At 45.0% G+C, this 23677-nt stretch overlaps 1 protein-coding gene and 1 long non-coding RNA gene across 2 annotated transcripts in view; one reads left to right on the top strand and one right to left on the bottom strand.

The window, feature by feature from the left end:
- Nucleotides 1-2899, bottom strand: part of ATXN7L1 (ataxin 7 like 1) — a 248563-nt gene extending 245664 nt beyond the window's left edge. Inside the window, 2 exon segments of the mRNA XM_030307782.1 lie at nucleotides 2109-2177; nucleotides 2702-2899. Of these exon segments, the coding sequence (XP_030163642.1) occupies nucleotides 2109-2177; nucleotides 2702-2882 (250 nt within the window). The 5' untranslated portion in view covers nucleotides 2883-2899.
- Nucleotides 2900-3249: 350 nt separating this feature from the next.
- On the top strand, nucleotides 3250-15435 carry LOC115508794. Its single transcript, XR_003967120.1, has 2 exons — nucleotides 3250-3640; nucleotides 14656-15435. It is a non-coding gene; the product is annotated as an uncharacterized LOC115508794 (long non-coding RNA).
- The last annotated feature ends 8242 nt before the right edge of the window (nucleotides 15436-23677 follow it).

The raw sequence follows: 23677 nt of genomic DNA, 5'->3' as shown, positions 1-23677 counted from the left end.
TCCACCTTGAAGCCACCCACGTGGGGACTCCAACAAGAAGGCCCATGGCAAGACTAATGCAACCAGTGTTTCTGGAGATCCCCGCAACCAAACATCCCGACAAGGAGTCTCAGCTCGACCCTTAAATTCCTCACCACGGGGGGAACAGGTATTTAGTGCTGTATACTCTCCCTGTAAAGAAAACTATATGCACATACCAGGGAGACCTTCAGGGATTGCTAACCCAAGCCTGCTCCTCCAGGCCCACAAACAAAGAGATTTCAGCCCATACATGGCTATTCGGTGAACTCAGCAATTGCACGTTACACTGAACAGTGGGTGCCCTTAATGCAAACGCATATAATTAGGAGCTAAATCTTTGTACCTTTACAGGACAAAGGCTATAATAACCAGGATGTACCACTTGTGACTTCTGAGGAGAGCAGAGCTTTTCATTTTTCCTTTAAAAAATCTATTTCTCACAAGGCGAAGAGCATCTGAGAGCAAGAGTCTTTTGAAAACAGAAGCAGGGAGGAGGGTGCAGAATATGAGTTTTGTGTGCTATGGTCACAACCTATCACCCAGGCCTGAGAGGTGCCAATGGGTGCCCTACCACGACCTCTGTTCAACTTTAAGGTTTCACAACCTCGTCTTCTTCTGCGAAAACCTTGGCATTGCCAGGGGCCTGAACACCGAGTCCCATAAGCTCTTAAAGATTTCCAGAGTTCATAAAGAAAAACAATCCCTAGTGATACTTTCCATTGTCAACATACATGGGCGTTTAGCACAAATAAGCTGCCACTTGTAAGAAGTCCACTCGACATCACTCCCTTGCATGTCCTAAAGACACATGGCAAGATCACACTAAGATGTTTAGAGGCAAGCATCTTTTGAATAAGGTTTCGTTCCCAAAGTGCTTAATTAGCAGGAACACTATGCTAAAGAACTGTCCTTGAATATGCATGCATTTTAACCTCCATGCTATTTTTTCTAAAGCACAAATTTTCCTCTCCCTGGATGGTCAGGAGATCACTGGGCACAGAAAACCGACTGTCTTAGGTGTTGATCCACAAAATGAGGTCTGTCTTTCCAAGTAGGTTTTAACTGCCTTACAGGGCGATATCCTGGTTTATGAGGGAGACCATTCTTTGGAGTCTTTCCTCCATTCGTTTTGGATGAGCAATGCTCCCACGGCCTAGTTATGGCTGAACTCCTTCCACACTTCCCACCAACCTCTTCTGCCCCCTCATGCCTTCCTCCCACCCCAATTCCAGCCAACCATGTTTACAAGACACCCAGTTAGTAAATCACAATTCAAATGAACCCATCCATTTGTTCGGCAGAAAGTGGCCTCTGGAGTCGCTCCATGTGAATAGGCCAGAGTTACATATGGCAGGCCCGCAAACGCGAACAGGATATGATTTATTTATGACGACCATGTGTGTTTGATGCCCAGTTCCAGCAGGCTGTGGCTCCCCTCCCCTGCCTCAGTCTGGGATGACCTATCTACTCACTGTGTCCCATTTCAGGTACTGTATTTCCACGCTGGGGACACAGAGATGGGCGACCGGCTGGGGGCTGCACACACAGATGTCCCAAACCCTGCTGGCCACGTAACAATCTGTGACCACACACAAAGTGGGCCAAACATAACTTGCTGCAAAGGTTTGCCGTGTACAATGGTTTCCAGTGGAAAGTGGAGAAGTGGCGGCTGGAACCAATGACCATGTGGGGCTCATTAAATTGTTCTGTATTTACCTATAAGGAAGGCTGGGATGCCGGCGAGGGGAGTCCTGCTCCTCATTTCAGAGATTTCAACACCCCCCCCCACCCCCCATCATTTGGCAGTGATGCTCCAAAGGTGAATGGCAGATCTGCATCAGAAGGTCCAAACGTGGACCTCAACTAAAGTGCTGTAAACTTCTGCCTTCCACAGTCTCCCCCCTCCCCCCCCCAGTTGTATTTATACTTTGAAAGAAGTTAACATGAAGCAGTAGTCACCTGGGCGTGCTCGATTTTTGACAAGCCTTAGTCACTCTGTACCCAGCAGAACAATTCACATTATAGTCGAAATCCTGTGAAGATTGTGCCACACATGCTAACACTAAAATGCCAGTAGCTCCACTTACCTTCTTTATTAAGCCTCATAACCTCCCTGCTTTTTCCACCCTCTTTTCCAGCCTCTTCTAAATCTACATCTGCAGATGAAAAAGAAAAGGAAAAAAAGAGAATGAGGAAAGAAAAAAAAAAAAAGATCAAAAAGGGGGGAAAAAGCCAAAGTCAAGGGGGGCAGGGAGAGTGTTTATTTGCAAACAGATCGATATAAATACTGTACATGAAAATCTTTCAAAAACTGACAATGCAACATTTTCTCCCAAGTCCGGATTGCCATCTACCTGGCCCAGATAGGTACCAAAAAAAACTATGCAACCAGCAACAGAGTAGCCTTTTAAACAGATACACCGTGGGGCTGTGAAAGCCCACCCCGCGGGCTGCCACGGGGAGCCGGGCACAGACAGACAGACAGACAGCCCTGGCAGCAGGGCCTCTCTCTGTGCATTGATGATCTGTCTCTGTGTGTATTTATTTAGAGAGAGAGGGAGAAGCATGGAGGACACCGGGGGCCACTCTCTCTCTCACACACACACTTTTTCCCAGTGGCTCTAGGTGAATGGAAAGGTTACAGGATAATAAAAGGAGGAGGAGGCGGTGGGGTTCTTACTGTCGGAGCAGTGTAATTTGGCGGCGTCGATCCAGGAGGACCAGGGTTTGCCCAGAAACGCCTCCGGACTGGGCACTTTGCGATCCAGTGTCGCCATTGCTCTTCCTTCTTGTTGCTTTTTCCCTGTTCCTTCGGCAGCAGCAGCCGAGAGACACGGGATTCGAGAACGCTCCGACGTCATCTTCGGAACGTTCCGACATTGAGTGCTCTGAAAGGGGGAGGGAGGGAGGGACGGGAGGAGGGAGCGGAGAGGCGGCGGAGGAGGGGAGAGCGAGCGAGGGGGAGGAGCCGGAGCCGGCGCTCGGCGCCCGGGGCCGGCAGGGCTCGGCCCGGCGGTGCGCGGCCGCCAGAGGCAGCAGAGAGGCGCCTGCAGCTCGCCGCGCGCCGGCCCGCCCGCCGGGGGAGGGGCCGCGCGCCGGGCCAGCGCCGCGTGCCGGGGCCCGAGGCTGCAGCGCGCGCGGGCGCCGAGCTGCTGCGGCGCCACCGCCGCCACCGCCGCCACCGCCTGCGCTCGGCGTCCGGAGCCCGGATCGGAGGGGCCGGGGCGAGCGGGGCGAGCGGGGCGAGCGGGGCGGGGGTGCGAGCCGGGAGAGGCACGACCCGGGGCCGTAGGCGGGGTGGTCTTTCCCGCGGAGTGGCCGCCAGAAGACGGAAAGTTTTTGCATGCAGTCCTTCCAGCGTGTCCTTCCCTCGCCGGCTCCCTGTGGTCCACCGTGAGGCGCCCCCGCGACCGAGAGGGGAGGAGCCGCTCAGGTGTTCCCCCCTGCCCCCCGACGAGCATCCCAAATCCAGGGAGGGGACCCTGGTGACCTCTCCTCCCAGCCACCGCTCCCTTCACCCTTTCTTCTCTGTCTCGGTGGACCTTGGACCGTGGAGGATTCCGGGGATGCCTTTGGGAGCTGACATCAATGGGTAGATGGAAGTGGTTCTAAAAAGCAGGTGAGTTTGGGGCGAGGGCAGTTGTCTACCCATCTCAGTGAGGCTGTGGGACGTGCAAAGCTCAAAACTCAGGGCCGCGGTGCCCCCAGATTCCCTGCGCGATGCGTGTCTCGGGCGCTCGGGGAAACCACTGCGTAGACCTTGCTCCAGGATCAGGATAGCGGGAGAGCACATTCACTTCTCTCGGAAAACGATGCTTCCAGGGCCAACCCCCTGGAGCAATTTCCAGCGCTCCCCAAGGTGGTGGTTCCAGGGTGGCCCGGATTAGCGCCTGCAACCTATGGCCAGGAACCCGACTCCTGGGAGAATTCAGTCCGGGCTTAACTCTGGCCAGCTAGAAAGGAAGCGTTAGATTTCCTCTGGATTTGGGATGTTTGATGCTTTAATTGAGATTTCCCCTTTTCCCCTTAGGGGTAAGGCAACAAAGGCCTTAAAAGGTCTTCTGGTATCTCTCTCTTTCTCTCTTTGAATCCTTTCGTTTACTAGGACTTACCTAAAATAGATGGACACTCCCTCACAATTGACATATTTTTCATTTTCCCCAGTACCCTTTTAGTTCTTACTACTCTGCTTCTGCCTCATGGGGGAGGCACACTTATTGGAAGTTGCTCTGCACAGATGGAGTTCTGCCCTGGCTATGCCATCCAGTGCCCCTGCACTTGGCAAAGCCAGGGTTAGGATGGGCCATGAAGGAGGAGCTGTGGATTGGTCTCCAGTTGTGATATTTGTATGAATGGGCTTATGTTTTGTCAGATCCAGACAAGTTTGATTTTCCTCTGCTGTCTTTGGAAGGGTTTCTACATAGGAACCACTAAATGGCGAAGATGCCAATGAGTGGAGAATTCTCTTTGTAAGGGTTTGTACTATTAACAAATATTTATTAATTATGGACCTAGTATATGCTAGACACTGTGGCATATCCTTCCAAATATCCATCCATCCATCCATCCATCCATCCATCCACCCATCCACCTTTTCAACAAATATTGCCTGTCATGGACTAGTGTTTTCAACAGGGGAAGACAAATGAGACCTAGCCCAGTGTGGAGATGCAGTCTGGTGGTCTCTGTGGAAGAAGGAAGGTGTGAAACTTCCAACTTAGCCACTTGGAAAAAAAACAAGTACAGTGACAGGCCCAGGCAGTGAATGGTGTGCCCTCTGAGAGCTGTGCCTGTTCATAGGAGGAACTAAGATCTAGTTTGGAATGACCAGAAAACGTGTCACAGAGAAGATAGGATCTGCTGTGCATCTTGGACATTGGGGAGGATTTATCATGGTGTAGGTGAAGGCTTGTCTTGCCGAGGGAAGGAGAGCGATGGTCACAGATGTTTCAAGCCGAGCACAAGCTTGGTGTGTTTGGGGTTGAAGGTAGTTTACCTGGGATGGTGGGTTATTGTTGGGGGTTTGGGATTATTGTCAGGCCTGGTCAAACTATGGAAGGCACTGAATGGTGGCCTAAGGAGTTTGGGGTGTTTTTTTTGTTTGTTTGTTGTTTTGTTTTTTGACAATGGGAAGCCATTGAAGGGGCTTTCTGCAGTGTAAAGGTAAGTAGAAACTGTGACTTAGAAAGGCCGTGGTGTCCAGGATATATTGGATAGGGAAGCAGGTTAGAAGTATTGCTACAATATTCATGGTGTGGGGAACTTTGGTGGTCCCATGCAGGTGGAGAAGAGGGCATCTCATTCAAGGGTATGTTGTACAGCTGGATTTGGGGAGGGAGAGAGCACAGAGGCATAAGTAATTAGATTCTGGAACATTTTTCCTTTCCCCTACTGCCTTCTGATTTTCCTTCCATTTTTGTATTTATTCCTCTATTCTGCTTGCAAGGGAAGATGTAGTAGGCAGCCTCTAAGATGACCACAGTGATCCCCACATCCTGGTATCTATGCCCTCATGTGAGCTCCTCCCCTTCCACATGGGCCGGACCTAGTAACTTGCAGCTAAACAAATAGGATATAGCGTGACACTTCCAAGGCTAGGTTACAAAACGACTGTGGCTTCTGTCTTATTCACTCCTGCTGTCACTGGCTGGCTCCAAGGAAGACCACTGCCATCTTGTGAGGTGCCCTAGGGGGAGGCACATGTGGCAGGGAACTGAAGGAGGCCTCTGGCCAACAGTCAGTGAGGAACTGAGGCTCGTGGTCCAACAGCCCATGAGGTACTAAATCCTGTCAATAGCCATGTCGAGTGAGTTTGGGAACACATTTTTCTCTAGTCAAGCCTTGAGATGAGACCACAGCCCTGCCCACGCGTGAGAGACCTTGGGGCAGAGGCCCCCAGTCAAGTCTGTGTTCCTGTGGTCCTGACTGCCTTAAACTATGAGATAATTGGTGTTTGTTGTTTTAAGTTGTTAAGTTCTGGGGTAACTTGTTACATAGCAATACATAACTCATACACAACGGTTTGGGTATAAAGTGTTTAGTGTTATCCTTGCCAGCTTAGTGGGACTGGTTTACTCTAGTATCTCCTATGCTGAGTTTTGTAATTTACCTTTATCTCCGGGTATTCAAGTTTTGGCTCTTTCTTTATTTTCATTTTATTTATTTACTTATTTTTAATTTGAGAGAGAGCATGCATGAGCAGGGGAGGGACGGGGGTGGGGGGTAGGGAGAGAGGGAGAATCTTAAGCAGGCTCCACACTCAGTGCAGAGCCTGATGCAGGGCTCAATTCCAAGACCCTGGGATCATGACCTGAGCCAAAATAAGAGTCGGGCGCTCCACCAGCTGAGCCACCCTGGCACCCCAAGTTTTTCTTATTTAAACTCAATCACTACTTTATGGAAAGAATTGTACAATGACAACAAGGTCATGATGTAACTGTTGGAAACAAATCTTCACTGAGAGCAATGCTACCACACTGATGGCCATTACAACCCTGCCATCCATCCTTGAGGTGTGTGGAGAGTAAATTGATGAAGGGACTCAAGCCCAGTGGTTGGGAGCTTCCAGAAAATTCTTTCTCCCCTCCCAGGAACCATTTTAAACCACTCAAAAACCCAAAAGTGGCTTACCATCAGGAGGAGTCAGGGCACCTCTGTCTAAGAAGAAACAAGGCAGTGCTTTGATATTTTAACATTAATTTACTCCCACCCCCACCCCCACCCTCAGCTGAGCCTCTCAAGTAGAAATTACTTCTACACAGAACCCTGAAGCTGGTGTGACAGCCTAAATATCATTCCCTTCTAGCAGGGAGCATTTTCATTTGTAACACAGGAAAGTATGGTCTGGAATCTAAAAGTGGTTTAGCAGCTCTACGAAATAGACATTGGATACATTGCTTGCTTAACTGATCATCAGAATGGGTATACATTATTGCAGTTAGACTTCCGGAGCATAATTGCGGTTGCCACTATCAGCCTTGCGCAGTCTCTCCACTGACTATAGAGATAATAATACCAACTTTGTGAAACTCTAACCCACCTATGACTTTGTAACTGGATAACATGGCTGTCAATTAAATTATACCACTGGGAGCCAGAGAATGAAGGAAGCGTTGCTCATGAAACCACTGGACTTTTACACTTGGCTTTAGATGAAAATTGAGGTCAGTTGGGAGTAGTATTTGGGTCAGCGTGGTGCATATATAGTATTATATACATGTCTATACTTATGTATCAACTATACCTATGGCAAAGTTATTGCAGACTTGTATTCCTTTTGGTGGTAAAGAGTTACAAATCGTGTTAGTGGCAACAAGAATCTTACACATTCTTCACACTGACCTGCAGAAGTCATTTAAAGCACATCAGTGTAACATCTGTGTGATAAAACCGTCTAGCAAAGGTGTAACACCTTCCTCCCTTCATGGTTAATGTTTGGGAAGATAAAAGGGGTGTAAATATTTTTATTGTTTTATTATCTTTCTTAGAAAAATAACAGGGGTGGGTTTAATTGAAAAAGATACTCTTCCATAGACCAAATAAAGAAATCACTTCAACAGAGATGACAGTGGAAAATACCTATTTAATTTGAATAACACCTGGTTCTGGAGAGATGTGCATCTAATACGCAGCCTGCATTTACTTAGTCTGATTCATGGGCTGTTTTCCCTCATCACTGAAAAGAAGAGAAGGGGTAATATTAGCTCTCTCATTTGAGGATATTAAGCTCCTGCTGGGGTCGAGGCGCTGCGCGTGCACCCTACTTCCTACCTAGACCGATGTTGGGAGCTCCCTGGAGGCGACGAGGGGAAAATGACATTCCATTAAAATGAGGCATCCCTGGAATTGTTTGATGTTCTTTGTCTTAATTGAATCCATCTATCCCATCTGCCACTCTTCTCCCTAAATTTATTTCCCTCACCCACTCTCTCTCCGAATTGTAATTGGGGGGAAATTTGTTACATACGTTGTTACCTTTTATAAGAGCTCCAGGCTGCATCTGGAGGGCAGGTGTGCAGACTCCCTGGCCTTGTTAGACAAGGCTGCCTGCCTCTTCCCTGCCCCTCACATGTTGCTAGATCAAAGAGGACTGGGATAAAAGACCCCCAGTAGCAATGGGAGTGGGAAAGAAAATAGGCATTCCAGGCTTTGGGTTATTGGTTTCACTCTAAGGCCCTAGCCATGCGTCTGCTCTGAATAAACATGGACTCCATTAATAAACAGAACTACAAAAACATGCAACTTGCATTCTGACTTTGGCAGAAGGGCCAAAAGGGGAATGTGTTATGGGGAGGTAAAGCTGCCTTGCCACCCCAGGCAGACTCATCTGTGACTTTGATCTCCTTGGGCTTCCTGAAGCACTCTGATGTTGCAGGGTGAGGAGGCCTCTCTGCTCCCCGCAGTGTGGCAGAACCCGCCCCATCTCTCTCCGTTTCTCTTTCTCAGGGGTTAGACAGGAGGAGAGAGAGCATCTCTTTAGCACTCCTGTACAATTCACTTTTGGCCCTTAACCTAAATAGAAATACACAAAAATTTAAGACACATGTCCACCCCTCCAAACTCACCAGCTAATATAGTGGGGGAGGCAGTGCAGGGTGGAGGCCAGAGCACTGGCTTCAGTTGGGCAGGTATGCATTAGAATTGCCCTTCAGTCATTTGCTTGAGAACCTTTCTTAATCCATCCCAACCTCAGTTTCCTCATCTATTAAATGGGTACCAAGGCTCTTCTCTTCAGAGTGTCGTGAGGACTCTCATGAGATGCCAGGTCTTGAGCCCCACCGTGGGGGCCTGACACACAAAGGACAATTGTAAATGTTTGCTACGGTTATTACTTCAGTTGCAATATGACATTATTGCAATTAATGCAATTATTGCATTATTACGTTGTGCAGACAACAGCTGCCAGTCAGAAACAGGCTCACCCTCTGATGCCAGGAGGGCTCCTGATGCTAGGAGGGCTTCTGACGATCCTTCTACTTAGAAAGGAAACTCCACAGCCACCTTGAAAAAGAAACACAAAGCTGGAGGCATCAGGAGTTTGGACTACAAACTCTATTACAAAGCTGTAGTCATCGAGACAGCATACAAACAGACACATAGATCAATGGAACAGAATAGAGAACCCAGAAATGGACCCACAACTATATGGTCAACTCATCTTTGACAAAGCAGGAGAGAATATCTGATGGAAAAACGACAGTCTCTTCAACAACATGCAGAAGAATGAAACTGGAACAGTTTCTTACACCATATGCAAAAATAAATTCAAAATGGATGAAAGACCTGAATGTGAGACAGGAAACCATCAAAATCCTAGAGGAGAACACAGGCAGCAACCTGTCTGACCTCGGCAGTAGCAACTTCTTACTAGACACGTCTCCGGAGGCAAGGGAAACAAAAGCAAAAATGAACTATAGGGACCTCATCAAGATAAAAAGCTTCTGCACAGAGAAGGAAACAATCAACAAAACTAAAAGGCACCCTACGGAATGGGAGAAGATATTTGCAAATGACATATGGGGTAAAAGGGTTAGTATCCAAAATCTATAAAGAATCTTTCAAACTCAACACCCAAAAAACAAATAATCCAGGGAAGAAATAGGCAGAAGACATAAATAGACATTTTTCCAAAGAAGGCATCCAGATGGCTAACAGACACATAAAAAGATGTTCAATATCACTCGTCATCAAGGAAATACAAATCAAAACCATGATGAGATACCTCCTCACACCTGTCAGAATGGCTAAAGTTAACAGTGCAGGAAACAATAGATGTTGGCGAGGTTGTGGAGAAAGGAGAACCCTCTTACACTGTTGGTGGGAATGTGAACTGGTGCAGCCACTCCGAAAACAGTATGGAGGTTCTTCAGGAGGTTAAAAACAGAATTACCCCATGACCCAGCAATTGCACTACAAGGTATTTACCCAAAGAATACAAAAATACAGACTCAAAGGGTTATATGCACCCCAATGTTTATAGCAGCATTATCAACAACAGCCAAACTATGGAAAGAGCCCAAATGTCCATCAACTGATGAATGGTTAAAGGAGATGTGGTATAAGGGCTCCTGGGTGGCTCAGTCGGTTAAGCGTCTGACTTCAGCTCAGGTCATTATCTCGCGGTCTGTGAGTTCGAGCCCCGCGTCGGGCTCTGTGCTGACAGCTCAGAGGCTGCTGGACCCTGCTTTGGATTCTGTGTCTCCCTCTCTTTCTGCCCCTCCCCCGCTAATGCTCTATCTCTCTCTCTGTCAAAAATAAATAAACATTAAAAAATTAAAAAAAAAAAAGATGTCGTATAGATATACAATGGACTATTGCTCAGCCATCAAAAAGAATGAAATCTTGCCATTTGCAGTGATGTGGACAGATCTAGAGTGTATTATGCTAAGTGAAATAAGTCAGAGAGAGACAAATACCATATGAGGCAAATACTCCTATGTGGCATTTGGGAACGAAAAAAAAGAGAGAGGGAAGCAAACCACAAGAGACTCTTAACTATAGAGAATAAACTGCAGGTTGATGGAGGGAGGGAGGTGGGGGAAGAGCTAGATGGGTGATGGGCATTAAGGAGGGCACTTGTGTGATGAGTACTAGGTATTATATGTAAGTGATGAATCACTAAATTCTATTGCTGAAACCACTATTACACTATATGTTAACTAACTAGAATTTAAATTAAAATTGGGGGAATAAAAGGAAATTAAAGCTCCTTTTCCTTTGTATGGGGCTACTGTCCTGCATCACCTGATGGAGACTTCTGTCAGAAACTTCTGCCTGAAACTTCACTGGACAGGGACTTCAGGGCAAGATGCATGTCCCTATTGTTCTGGGGAGGGCCCTACAAGACTTTTCTGTTATTTCAAGAAACAGCAAAATCCAAAGTGTGGTTGCAGGCAAAACTGTTTTTGCATGACAGTGTAAATACTTGTCTTAATAGTAAGCAGAGTGGGGTCTCTGCAAATTATCCCCCCCCAATTTATTTATTGTCTTTTATAAAAAAAATTAATACTGAATCCTAAAAATCACACATGAATGAGTGTGTTCCTAGGAGACAGTAAAACAATAGTGATGAGGGGGAAATGCCCTTTGAGTATTTGCTTCAAACGTGGTCCCTACCCTGCCCCCAGATCACTCCCTTACCCCCAAATCTGAGGGAAGCTTTTCATACCATTTTCTAAACATTTACCTACGTATATATTTATCATTACAGGCATAGATGATATTGCTGCATGTATATTCTTATTTTCTTTTAAACATGAACAACATCATTTTGTAGAAATACGTATTTTATCCTTGGTTGAGAAAGAAGCCTTGCATAAACAAGATTGACAGGGGCAACAGACTGTTTTGTGGATATTTTTCTGCAATTTTCTTTTTTCACATATGCGATTGCATGTTATTATATATGGAAATACCTCATTCTTTTAAATTGCTGCATAATATTCCACAAAATGTTCCAGAGTCTGCCTATCGTCCTAGTGATAGACATTGAGGTTTCTGGTTTTAAAAACATAGGGTGGTCAACATCTTTATTTTTATAGCTGCTTCCTGGGCACATGAAGAAGTCTTTCTACCCAAAAGTACAATCACTGGGTATGTGCATTTTAAATTTTCACAGTTTGGCCAAATTGTCTTCTGAAGTAGCTGATCGATTCACGCTCTGACTAGCAGCATAGGAATGCCCCCATTTCCTCACGCCCTAATTCATGCCCAACGTTTTCAAACACTTTAATTTTGCCAAGATTAGGATTGAAAAAATCTTATTTAATTTCTATTTCCCTCATGTCTGGTATATTTTTGAGCATTCGTTCTTATGTCCACTGTATTTTCACGCTGTAAATTGCTGTTAGTATCTTTTGATGATTTGCTATTGGTATTTTTAGATCCTTTTATTGATTTGTAGGAATTCTGTCTACATTCTAGATTTAGAGATTTTGTTTGTTTGAAAATAATGTAATTTTCCAGCTTGATGCTTTTCTTCTTTTAACCTCATGTGGGGCATCTTTTCTATGCACATTTTTTTTTTTTTTCCATTTGGTTGTAGTCAGATGTATTGGACTTTTTCTTCAGGCCTTTTGCATTTTATGTCTTGCTTAAGAAGACCTTCTCTTCCCCTAAGGCCATAAAATATTTTCTTGAATTTTTTCTTTCTGCTTTACAGGTCTTTGTTTTCACTTTTAGCTCTTAGATATTTTTGGTTAATGATGTGAGGTAAACATTTTTATTTTTGAGCTTTTTCCAAACAGCTACCAGTTTTCTGCAGGCGTATATTGAATAGTTTAGACTTTCCATAGAGATCAGTCATACACTCGCTTCCCAAATACATGAGTCTGTTTCTGAGCTCACTTTTCTATTCCATTGTTTGGCCTGAATTTTCCATACCAGCTCCACAGTTTTAATTACTTTTATTTTACATATTTTGCTGTGTGTTAGAAAAAAAAATGTTTCTTTTCTACTATGGATTGAGAATACTCTGTCTTGGTCTGTTCGGGTTGCTGTAACAAATTACCCCAGACCGAATGGCTCATAAACAACAGAAATTTATTTCTCACAGTTCTGAAGGTTGGAAGTCCAGGACCATCATACTGGAAAGTTCAGAGTTCAGTCACAGTTTCTTGGTTTGTAGATGGCACCTTTTTACCATGTGCCCTCATGGTGGTGGAAGGGGTGAGGGAGTTCTTTAGGGTCTCTTTTATAAGGGTCCCCCCTGCACGACCTGATTAATCTTCCTTCAAGCCCCAAAGGCCCTACCTCCTGACACCATTAGCTTCAGGAGTAGGATTTCAACATAGGAATTGGTGAGGGGAACACAATCGTTCAGACCATAACACTCTATCCCTTAAAAAGGATTTTTTTTATTCCTGAGAAGTATGTTACGGGTGTCATTGTTCACCATTTGTCATAGGACATCTCATGATGGAGACTGGGCCATGTTAGGAAGTTCATTGGAAACCTGACCTCATGCCTACTTCATGGGTACCATAGAGGTGGGCCCAATGGCTATTGCCAGCTTGGACTCCTGGTGAAAGCTTCCCCCAAGGTGATTTTCCAAACCAAATATCTAGACTCAGGAAAATGAATTGTTGAGAGATTATTCTTCCTACTAGAAAGGGGTGAAAAGGCCAACCCCTGTGGTTAGTGGTTGAGACTCTCTGGGGATATTCCCATCTGTCAGTCATCCCAAGGCAACAAGAAGGAGCCATGGGCACAGAAGGCTGGAGCAGAGGGAGGGAACAGACCTGCGACCAGGGCTGAGCTCCCCAGGTTTGGGGAGCAGGCAGGTGAGAGCCTCTTGCTGGCTGGGAGCTGGGCCAGGCAGTGTCCAGCAGGGGAACCTCTCTGGGATGATCTAGCTATGAGTCTGGAATCCTTCAGTAACCAGTCATAAGGTTTTCTGTGTTGTCTTTTCTTTTGCTTCCCTCAAGGTTTTAAATGACCTGGTCTTAGGTAGCTGTGTTGTGAGAAATCTAGTTAGGGGCTTACACTTATATGGGAGCCATAGGTGTAGGGTTGAAAGTGGCTACCTTGGGGCATATGGGTGGCTCAGTCTGTTGAGCATCCGACTTCAGCTCAGGTCATGATCTCGCGGTTGGTGAGTTCAAGCCCCACATCCAGCTTGCTGACAGCCGGTCAGTGCAGAGCCTGGTTTGGATCTTCTGTCCCCCTCTCTCTGCCCCTTCCCCACTTGCACTCTCTCAAAAAATAAATAAGCATTAAAAAAAAAAAAGTTGATAGCTCTACTTCCTGCCAGCCCTGTGTGGTAGCAGCACCATTATTCAAGAGAAGATGGCAGTCCTGTAGCCCCAAGAGGCAGCTGGGCACCAAGTGAGCAGGGGATACCTAAGCTTGTGAGCAGCCCCCAATAGCCCCTAACACCTTTCTCTCAGTCCCAGCCCAATACCTTCAAAAGGAGGAAATCCTGAAAATGTGAGGCCAGAGTTTGGGATATATATATATATGGAAAGACAGAGAGAGAGAGAGAGAGAGAGAGAGAGAGAGAGAGAGAGAGAGATTATTTATTTATTTTGAGAGACAGAGACAGCACAAGTGGGGAAGAGAGAGGGAGAGAGAGGTTACCAAGCAGGCTCCTCACTGTCAGCTTGGAGCCCAACGTGGGGCTCGATCTCATGGATGGTGAGCCATGACCTGAGCCATATCCAAGAGTTGGGACGCTTAACTGAGCTACCCAGGTGCCCTTGGGTTATGTTTATATGACAGGAAATAGAAGACTGGTATCTTTAAGGTCATAAGACAATCACTGAAGAACGTAGAGTAGAGCCCAGGTGTCTCTTGCTTGGGGGCCATCTTGTTCATAGATTAATACTTCCCAAGAAGGATACTAAGGCTATAAATTTAAATTTCCCTGTAGGCCAGTTTTCTCACCCAGGGATGGTCTTGCTGCCTCCCCTCCAAACTCCAAGGATATTTGGCAATGTCTGGAGACCTTTTTGATTGTCAAGATGGGGTGGGGGCGTACTCCTGGCATCTGGTGGGTAGAGGCCGGGGATGCTGTAAATTCCTGCCATTAGATGCATGGGAAGATTTATCTAGCCCAAAATGACAGTGATAGAATCCAGAAGCCCTGATGTAGGACAACTAATTTCCGGTTTCCTTCTTTTCCTTCTTCATTTCCAGAGAATGAACACCTAACCCTCAGCAACCTCTTTGCCATCGTGGGCTTTTTTCCTCACACAGGCATCCAGTCAGAGTGTGGCAGGGCTGGGAGACCTGTCATCCATCGCTATGAAGAAAAAGGGTCTTTTTCCTTCCAATGGATGAAAGCCAAATTATGTTATTGGAGGAATACTATTTGTAGAATCAAAGGAAATAGCTATGGTTGTTACGCAATAATCAAGTAATACGGTCACCTCTTTCTTACTCTCTGAATCCTTTTACAGACCATTGCTTACCTACTCTAATGGGAAAGTTGATCAGTGCCGAGGCACCCATGCTAGATAGCCCTTATTATTCCCAACTTACAGATGATGAAATTGAAGCGGAGAGCAGAAGTAAAATGAAACATGGTTCCCTCCTGGTTTCTTAAATTCCAGAGTTATCAAACACCTGGCCACGGCTATTGCATAGGTTGTGCACTGTAAAACTGTGCCGCAGTTAAGGGAGTGCCATTCACAGCACAGACACCATAGATTTATCATGACAACTTTCTAGACAGATGGCATGAACGTGGCTTGTTCTAACAAAATCAGGACCATAAGACTATTTTGTAAATAGAAGTAAAGTTTCTTGAAGAAAGTGGGCCTTCCTCTAATGCCCACGAAGGCACTAGATGGACTAGGAGAAAAGAAGGAGAGTTATTGATAACTCTTCATACACGTTAGCAGTTTCAGCTGGGAGTTGTATGGGAAACATGGTGCCTTGTGTGATGGAATAAATAAAACGATCTTGCTGTGTAAATTTGGTTGTTCATACTACTGTTCTGGTGTCAGTCATCCTGAGCTTGGCTTGGAGGAGGAGACATTGACATGTTATATCACTTTATAAATTTGGCAGCAGGAGGTGCAAAGAGTGTCGTTTCAATTATGGATTGACCTATGATTGATTTAGCAACGTATGTTGCCTAGTTTGTGATCAATGCCACGGAATGGCAGGTGCTGGACTCTTAGGAAGGCGAGGGCAGATGTTGGAGCATTGATCAGCTGATGAGCTCCATGTAGGCCCCACACAGGGCAGATCAAATGTAAGTAAAGTATTGGAAGGTGGGAGTGATAGTGTCCCATGTGTTAACAGAGCCTGTCTGAGCTTTTGTCCTTTGTAGCTGTGGAACCGTCTTTCACACAGACACTACTCTCCAGCAGAATTGTTCTAACTTTGTTCTGAATCTTTAGTGTGTACCACTGATGGTGCTTTTAGGGGGAAAAGGCCTCACCAGTCGCCTCAATTGAGAAGGCTGTAATTTTTTCCATCTATGCAAATACCTTGGCATTCAGAGACTCTGGCTGATCAAGAAAAAAAAAATTGTCTCTTATGATGCCTAGTAATTATTCAAGCTTGGGTAGGAGGTGGGGCATTTGAAGGAATCACAACCCTCATTTTCTGATTTGAATAAGAGAGGTTGACAGCCTGGCCTTTCCTGGCCCCGTGCCAGGTGGCATAGACTGTGAGTGGTAGCTTTTGCGAGGAGCTTAGTCTAGTTTAAGGGAGACGTGTGCAACCAATGATCGGAGAACAGGATAGCCTGTGAGAAGGTGCTATTCCGATGTGCAGATGATAGATGTTGCAGGTGTCAGAGCAGGACAGGTTACTTGTGGCCGCGAAAGCTTGGGACAGAGCAGAAATTTGAGCTGGCCCTGGGAAAGATGGTGGGGGGGGGCGGGGAGGAAGGACAGGAATAGCTAGTGCAGAGTATGCGTGGGGGACAGTGGCCTTAAGTGAGAGCCTCAGGTCACATAGACAATAATTCCGTAAAACAAAGCCCTCAGTGGAAAACAGGCAAGTCACAAGGGGATTTGGAATCAGGAAGGGTTTAAAAGTGTTACACAATGTTTCCAAGATTAAAATCTACAGTATGAGATAACATGAGTATAATACTGTATGTTCTGAGGCAAGTGGCATATTTCTTTGAGAAATACTTTTTATCAAGAGCAAATCTCCAAAATTAGGGCTCTGTTGATCTGAATGAGCTCATCAGGTGAGAAACTTGAACTTTTCAAGATTCTTCAGCCATCTGGTCGGCATGTTTAGAAATTGCACCCAACTGTACTGATAAAAAGGAACTCTCTGTGTTTGGGGTTTACCCTAATCCTCCAACTGTGGGTCGTTTTCAAAGGCAAATTAAACAGACTTTTTATTCTAAGTTTCTGTCTAAGCCTTGACCACATGGCTGCGTTTGCTTGGGGAGTCCTGGATTATACAAAATTATTAATAGCTTCTCCTTTCAGATTCAAAAGTGCCCTGGTTTTGGTGATAAATTATATGGCTATCCTAATTCTAAGTGATTCACCATGGACTTCTTTTGCTTACTCTGTGAATCCTCAGTGACCAAAAGGGATGCTTCTAGCTCAAGGGTATTTGCCCACAAGTGCAGTCTGTCTTTTTGAAATGGTTGTATTTTTTTTCCCTTTGCATACAAAGCAATTTTTACAAAACATTCAGAAGAAAAACAATCAGCATAAATGACTTATCACAAATATAGAAATAAATTTTAATATTTTGATATATATATAACTATATATGTTTATCTGTCATAAGTATATATATAAATATATATAAATAAATGTAAAACAAGTATATATATATATATATATATTTTTTTTTTTAAGTTTATTTATTTTGAGAGAGAGAATGAGAGAGACAGAAACCCAAGCAGGCTGCATGCTGTCAGTGCAGAGCCCGACACAGGGATTGAACTCATGAACCATGAGATCATGACCTGAGCCAAAATCTAGAGTTGGGCACTCAACTGACTGAGGCACCCAGGTGCCCCTGTCATATATTTATGTACTTTTAAATCTCAGTCTCCAAACTGACTTTACTCAGAGTAGCATTCCATATATACAGATATAGATATGGATGCCACATAAAATTATATGTTGAGAACTATATAATAACAGTCAACAAATAGATGAAATCACCCTTTTTAAATAATCACTTTTAAAGACTATGTTGTAGGGGTGCCTGGGTGGCTCAGTCAGTTAAGGGTTGGACTTTTGATTTCGGCTCAGGTCGTGATCTCATGGTTCATGAGTTCAATCCCTGTGTCGGGCTCTGCACTGACAGGGTGGAGCCTGCTTGGTTCTCTCTGTCCCTCCCCCTCCCCCACTTATGCTCTCCCTCCCTCCTCCTTCCCTCCCTCCCTCCCCCCCCCTCTCTCTCTCTCTCAAAATAAAAAAAAAAACCTTAAAAAAGAAAAAGACAAAAAAAAAAAAAAAAAGAAAAAGACTGCATTGTATCCTGGTAAATGGCTGTTCTTAAACTGTATTTAAATCCATAATTTGGGGAATTTAGGTTCTTTTGTGTATATATTATTAGCAATGTTGTAATGAATGTTTTCTGTAGCTAAATCTTTTCTCATACTCATGGTTATTTGGGATGCTTTCTTATAAATGAAATTAATATGTTAAAGGGGATATGCATTTAAAATTTTGAAATTGTCAAACTTGGCCAGCATGTGTGAAAATTCCCACTCATGGCCTCATCTGTGGTGTATCTTTTCTTGTTTTTCATCTTTCAGCCTGATAGGAAAGAACTTCATCTCTTATTTATTTCAGTTGCATCTCTGATTATTGATGATTCTTATTTCTTTTTTAGTAAATTGCTTATTTGTCTATCAGAGTGTTCACCTTTCTCTTATTGAATTGTGAAATCTCTTTATATATTAAATAAAGTAAACCTTTGTGTTATAAGTTGTAAGATGTTTTCTTGATTTAGTGTTTGTCCTTTAACTTTATTTCTGGCAGATTTGTGTGTGTGCATGTGTATGCATGGATTCAGAAGTTTTTACTTTTTATACAGTTATACTTATCAGCCTTTGCCTTTGTGGGGGTATGTACTTTTTTTAAACGACCAAGTTTTCAACAAAACTAACCTGAGAAATTTTCATAATCTAATCTGATGCTCTCAAACCCCTTGAGCTCCTTGTTTTAAACTTACCAGTGCAGACGCTGTATTAGATGAGGCATACTTTTATTTCCATTTCTCCAGTTCAGTCTATCTCCCAAAAAGGGGTTTAATCACTTCACAGACCTCACAGATAAGTTACTGCAAGTAAGAACTGGCGATATACATTCTTTTCCTCAACCACAAAACAAGTTATGCCTCCTTTCATGAAAAGCTGTGCTGGAAATTAGAAAGGACTAGTTTGTTTAGATTCTTTGCAGAGTGAATCACTGCCCCACTGATACGCTTTATAATTGCACTGATGTGTTCTCAAGAAAACCATGGCATCCACCCCAGGTTCTGATTACAACAGAGACACGAAAGGCCATGGCCTGTCATTTCTCCCCTGAAGCAAGCAGATTCCGTGGAATGATGTCCCTGGGCTCCACGGCAGTGTTACTACTCTGTGATAAGGAGGGCCCTCCCGGCAAACGCACATCTTGTTCTCGGTGGGACTGTTGTGGGTGAGCTTGTATCTGGGCTTCTATGCTGGTGTGCTGGGCTGAACCACATTTGAGCCTCAACCCCTTCTTCATCTTTCAAGTTAGACCCGTGCATTCTGCTCTCTCCTTGGCCCTCTCCCATGTCCGTGTGGCCCTCTCAGTGTTTATTCTAGGGAGCAGGGAGAGAAGAGAATCCTCTTCCACTTACAGACCTCATGGAAGCCCACTCGATGGTCCTCAACCCCTCTCCGCTTTCATCCAAGGGCCTGCCTGTAGGGTGAGGGAGAGTCGGTCCTGAGCACCAGCGAGGGTTGAACGTCAGTTGGATGTTCAGCACCTCCATGATGATGAGATGGGGCGACCTTCCTCTGTTCTCAGCTGTCAGAGCTTTTCCCCCGCTGCTGAGCAGTGGGAACTTCAGGGGCCATCCCAGATGCAATCTCAGGATACCAAACCCCACCAACTGACAGCTTCTCAAGAGAACCCCATCATGGCGGGAGTGTGGGGGTGGGGACCAAGGCCCTACATCAGTAGGCCTTTGCTCTCTGGTTTTGCCAAAGAATTATTAACAAGTAACGCGTGCAGATAACTTGCTCCTATCAGCGGGGAACCAGGCTTTCAAGGCCACTCTGGGAGCCAGACCGGGGATTTGAAGACAGTTTTTACTATGGAATGACCCTATTATGGATTGGAGTGGCCCCTTCTCCAGAGACTAAACTTTTATATGAAGTACATCAGGGGAAGACAAACTAATTTCGCTTCTGCCTAATCAGTGCCCTTTGGTCTCCCCCTGTTCTCTTATCCAGTATCGCAAAGGCCAAAGGGTGAATTTGGCACAACCACCCTCAGAGTGCTGGAGAGGAGAGAAACCAAATGTGAGCAAAGCCCAAACCCTCTTTAGTGGGCAAGGCTTGTTTGTAAATAATTTCAGTCTTGTTACCCATTCACTAATCACATCTCCTTCCCGACGGGTATTGGCAGCACGTCAGATGGAGATCACTCATGAAAAGATGCCACAGTTTCCAAGCCCCTTCTGGCTTCTCGAGAATCTGAGACTTGGGGAAGCCAGCTATCCTAAAGGAACTATAGGCCCATTTCCCCCCGCTCTTGGCAGCTGGGGCGGGGAGTGGCAGAGCAGAACAACTTCCATTTACTGAACTTTCCTCTGTGGCAGGTGCCACCAGAGAATTAGACACGTGATGGGTCTCCATTCTGCAAAGGCACTTCTCAGAGTCACAAATGACGCCTGCAGGGGGCTGAGCGGTGGCCTCCAAGGACACTAGGTGCTAATCTCTGACCCCCATGACAGCACTACCTACGACAGTATATGCCAGAGTCTTGCAGGTGTGATTAAGTTAAGCATCTTGAGTTGGAGAGATTATCCTGGATCATCCAGCTGGGCCCTAAACGCCGTCACATGCATCCTTTTAAGAGGGAGGCAGAGGGGCGCCTGGGTGGCGCAGTCGGTTAAGCGTCCGACTTCAGCCAGGTCACGATCTCGCGGTCCGGGAGTTCGAGCCCCGCGTCGGGCTCTGGGCTGATGGCTCAGAGCCTGGAGCCTGTTTCCGATTCTGTGTCTCCCTCTCTCTCTGCCCCTCTCCCGTTCATGCTCTGTCTCTCTCTGTCCCAAAAATAAAATAAATGTGGAAAAAAAAAAAAAAAGAGGGAGGCAGAGAGAGATTTTACAATGACACAAAAAGGGAAGAATATGAAGCACAGATGGAGCAGACGGGGATTTGACGGTGCTGGCTTCGAAGGCTAGAGTGGTGCAGCCCAGAGCCGAGGGACACCAGCAGCCACCAAAGGCTAGAAGACGCCAGCAACAGATCGTCTCCCAGAGCCTCCTGAGGGTGCTGCCTCTTTTCACACCTTGATTTTGGACTTCTGGCCCCCGGGATTATGAGAGAATAAATTGTGGTTGGTTTTTAAAAATTTTTTTTAATGTTTATTTTTAAGAGAGAGAGCGGGAGGGGGCAGAGAGAGGGAGACACAGAATCCAAAGCGGGCTCCAGGCTCTGAGCTGCCAGCATAGAGCCTGATGTGGAGCTTGAACCCACGAACCATGGGATCATGCCTTGAGCGGAAGTCAGACGCTTAACCAACTGAGCCACCCAGGCACCCCAAATTGTGGTTGTTTTTTTTGTTTTGTTTTTTTTTTAATTTTTTTTTTTAACGTTTATTTATTTTTGAGACAGAGAGAGACAGAGCATGAACAGGGGAGGGGTAGAGAGAGAGGGAGACACAGAATCTGAAACAGGATCTAGGCTCTGAGCTGTCTGCACAGAGCCCGACGTGGGGCTCGAACTCACGGACCGTGAGATCATGACCTGAGCCGAAGTCAGACGCTTAACCGACCGAGCCACCCAGGCGCCCCATAATTGTGGTTGTTTTAAGCCCCCAAACTTGTGGCAATTTGTTACAGCAGCCCCAGAAAGCTAATGAAACATCCTTGCAGATAAAATGGGGCCAAGGATCTAGAGGACAGTTTTCACATAGGCAGAGTCACAGGTATCTGACCACATTGGTTTATTCATTCCCTTGGCATGTATTTATTGAGGAACTACAGTGTTCCAGGTACAGGAGACAGAGCATGAATAAGACGGACGGTGTCCCCACTGACACTGGGTTGGAGGGAAGGAGCAGGTAATAAAAAGGTAAATAAGAAATATAAACCAGGTAAGCATCTGACTTTGGCTCAGGTCATTATCTCATGGCTCATGAGTTAGAGCCCCACATCGGCCTCTGTGCTGACAGCTCAGAGCCTGGAGCCTGCTTCAGATTCTGTGTCTTCCTCTCTCTCTGCCTCTCCCCCACTCACACTCAGTCTCTCTCAAAAAAATACTAAATTAAAAAAAAACATTAAAAAAATATAAACCAGGTAACTTGAGTTATTGATAAGAGCTTTAAAGAAAACAAAACAAAACAAGGCCATCTGGAGTTGGGGAGAGAATTATTTTAGACTGGGCAGTAGGAGGGCCTTTCTGATTAATGAGATAAACTTAAAGCTGAGTCCTGGATATCAAGAAGGAATTACCATCTGGACAAAGCTTTCCAAATGGAGAGAGTTGTAAGTGCAAAGGCCCTGAGGTAGGAATGAGCTTCAGGTGCTTGAGTTTAATCGTGCATAGAAAGACCAGATTCCTCCAAGGCAATGTGGAGAGCCACCTCTCACAGAGGGCTACAGGTTGCAGACCCCGTCCTGTGCAGTTTTCTTTGTTTATAACTAAATTGGAAGTTAACATACAAATCATATTAATCAGGCGTTAGTAACATAAAGCTGGTAGGACTTATATTTGGCTAAATGTCAGGGATTGGGTTTTAAAACATTTTGGCAGGTGTGAACAAAACTCTGAGGATCAAATTTGACAGGGACAAAATGTGAACCCCTGACATGAGGCTCAAGAAACTTATTTGCCTAAATCAGTACTTGTGTGAAGGCCCTAGAGCTCAATATCAGCAAACGACCTGACGGGACAGCTGTAAAAAGGTGAAACACCTTAACAACTTTTTAAAGCATGGAGTACAGCTCAAGAAAGGAGGTAGCCATGGTCTGTTTCTGGAGTACTCAGTGGTACCACATTTTACGGGGGCCACAGAAACCGTTCATTCATTCATTCATTCATTCATTCAATTAATAAATGTTTAGTGAACACCTTCTATGTATCTGGCACTGGCTAAGCTGTGGGGGAAACGACACTGAATAGGACAAAGCATTTGCTGATCTCAGAGAGAAGAGAGATCCTACAGATTTAATTATGTAACTATGATCTTTTTCTCTGAATTAAATTTTTTTCAGATTTTTTAAATCTTTAATGTTTATTTTTGAGAAAGAGAGAGAGAGCACGCATGTGCTGGGGAGGGGCAGAGAGAGAGGGGGACAGAAGATCTGAAGCAGGCTCCGCGCTGACAACAGAGAGTCCGATGTGGGGCTTGAACCCATGAACTGTGAGATCATGACCTGAGCTGAAGTCAGACGCTTAACCATCTGAGCCACCCAAGCACCCCAATTTTTTCTCAGGTTATAAACTGTGGTAATAAAATAGCAAAATCAAACTTTACCAATATATATATAACAAAATAAAAATGCCCTGTTAACTCATCTTCCTTCTCCAGAGATAGCCACTGTCAACAGATTGGTGCATTTTCTCCAACTTTTAAAAATATACCTGTCATATATTTTAAGAACATAAAAATGGAACCATACTTTTTAATTTTTTTCAGCTTGATCTATCTTAGACATCTTTCCACATGGATACAAAGAGATCTACCCTGTTCTTTTAAATGGCTGAGTAATACTCCATTTCATGAATATTTCACAGTTTCACCAGCGTCTTATTGATAGGTAGGGGTACTGTTTCCACTTTTCACTGTTATAAACAATGTTGCCATAACATTTGTTCCACATAAGCTTTTACATGAACTGGTGGGAGTATTTCTTTCTGAAGGATATATTCATGGAAGTAGAAATGCTGGGGCAAAGAGTATGAAACATTTAAGTAATAGCTGTTGCCATATTTGCTACCATTCGGGTGGTACTTGAATGAATGCAAATCAGAGTACACGTTTTCTTATGGCCTCAGCACAGGATTTTATCAACG

Source organism: Lynx canadensis, chromosome A2 (assembly GCF_007474595.2).
Source record: "Lynx canadensis isolate LIC74 chromosome A2, mLynCan4.pri.v2, whole genome shotgun sequence".
NCBI classification, from domain to species: Eukaryota; Metazoa; Chordata; class Mammalia; order Carnivora; family Felidae; genus Lynx; species Lynx canadensis.
This window is presented reverse-complemented; position numbering and strand designations above follow the sequence as displayed.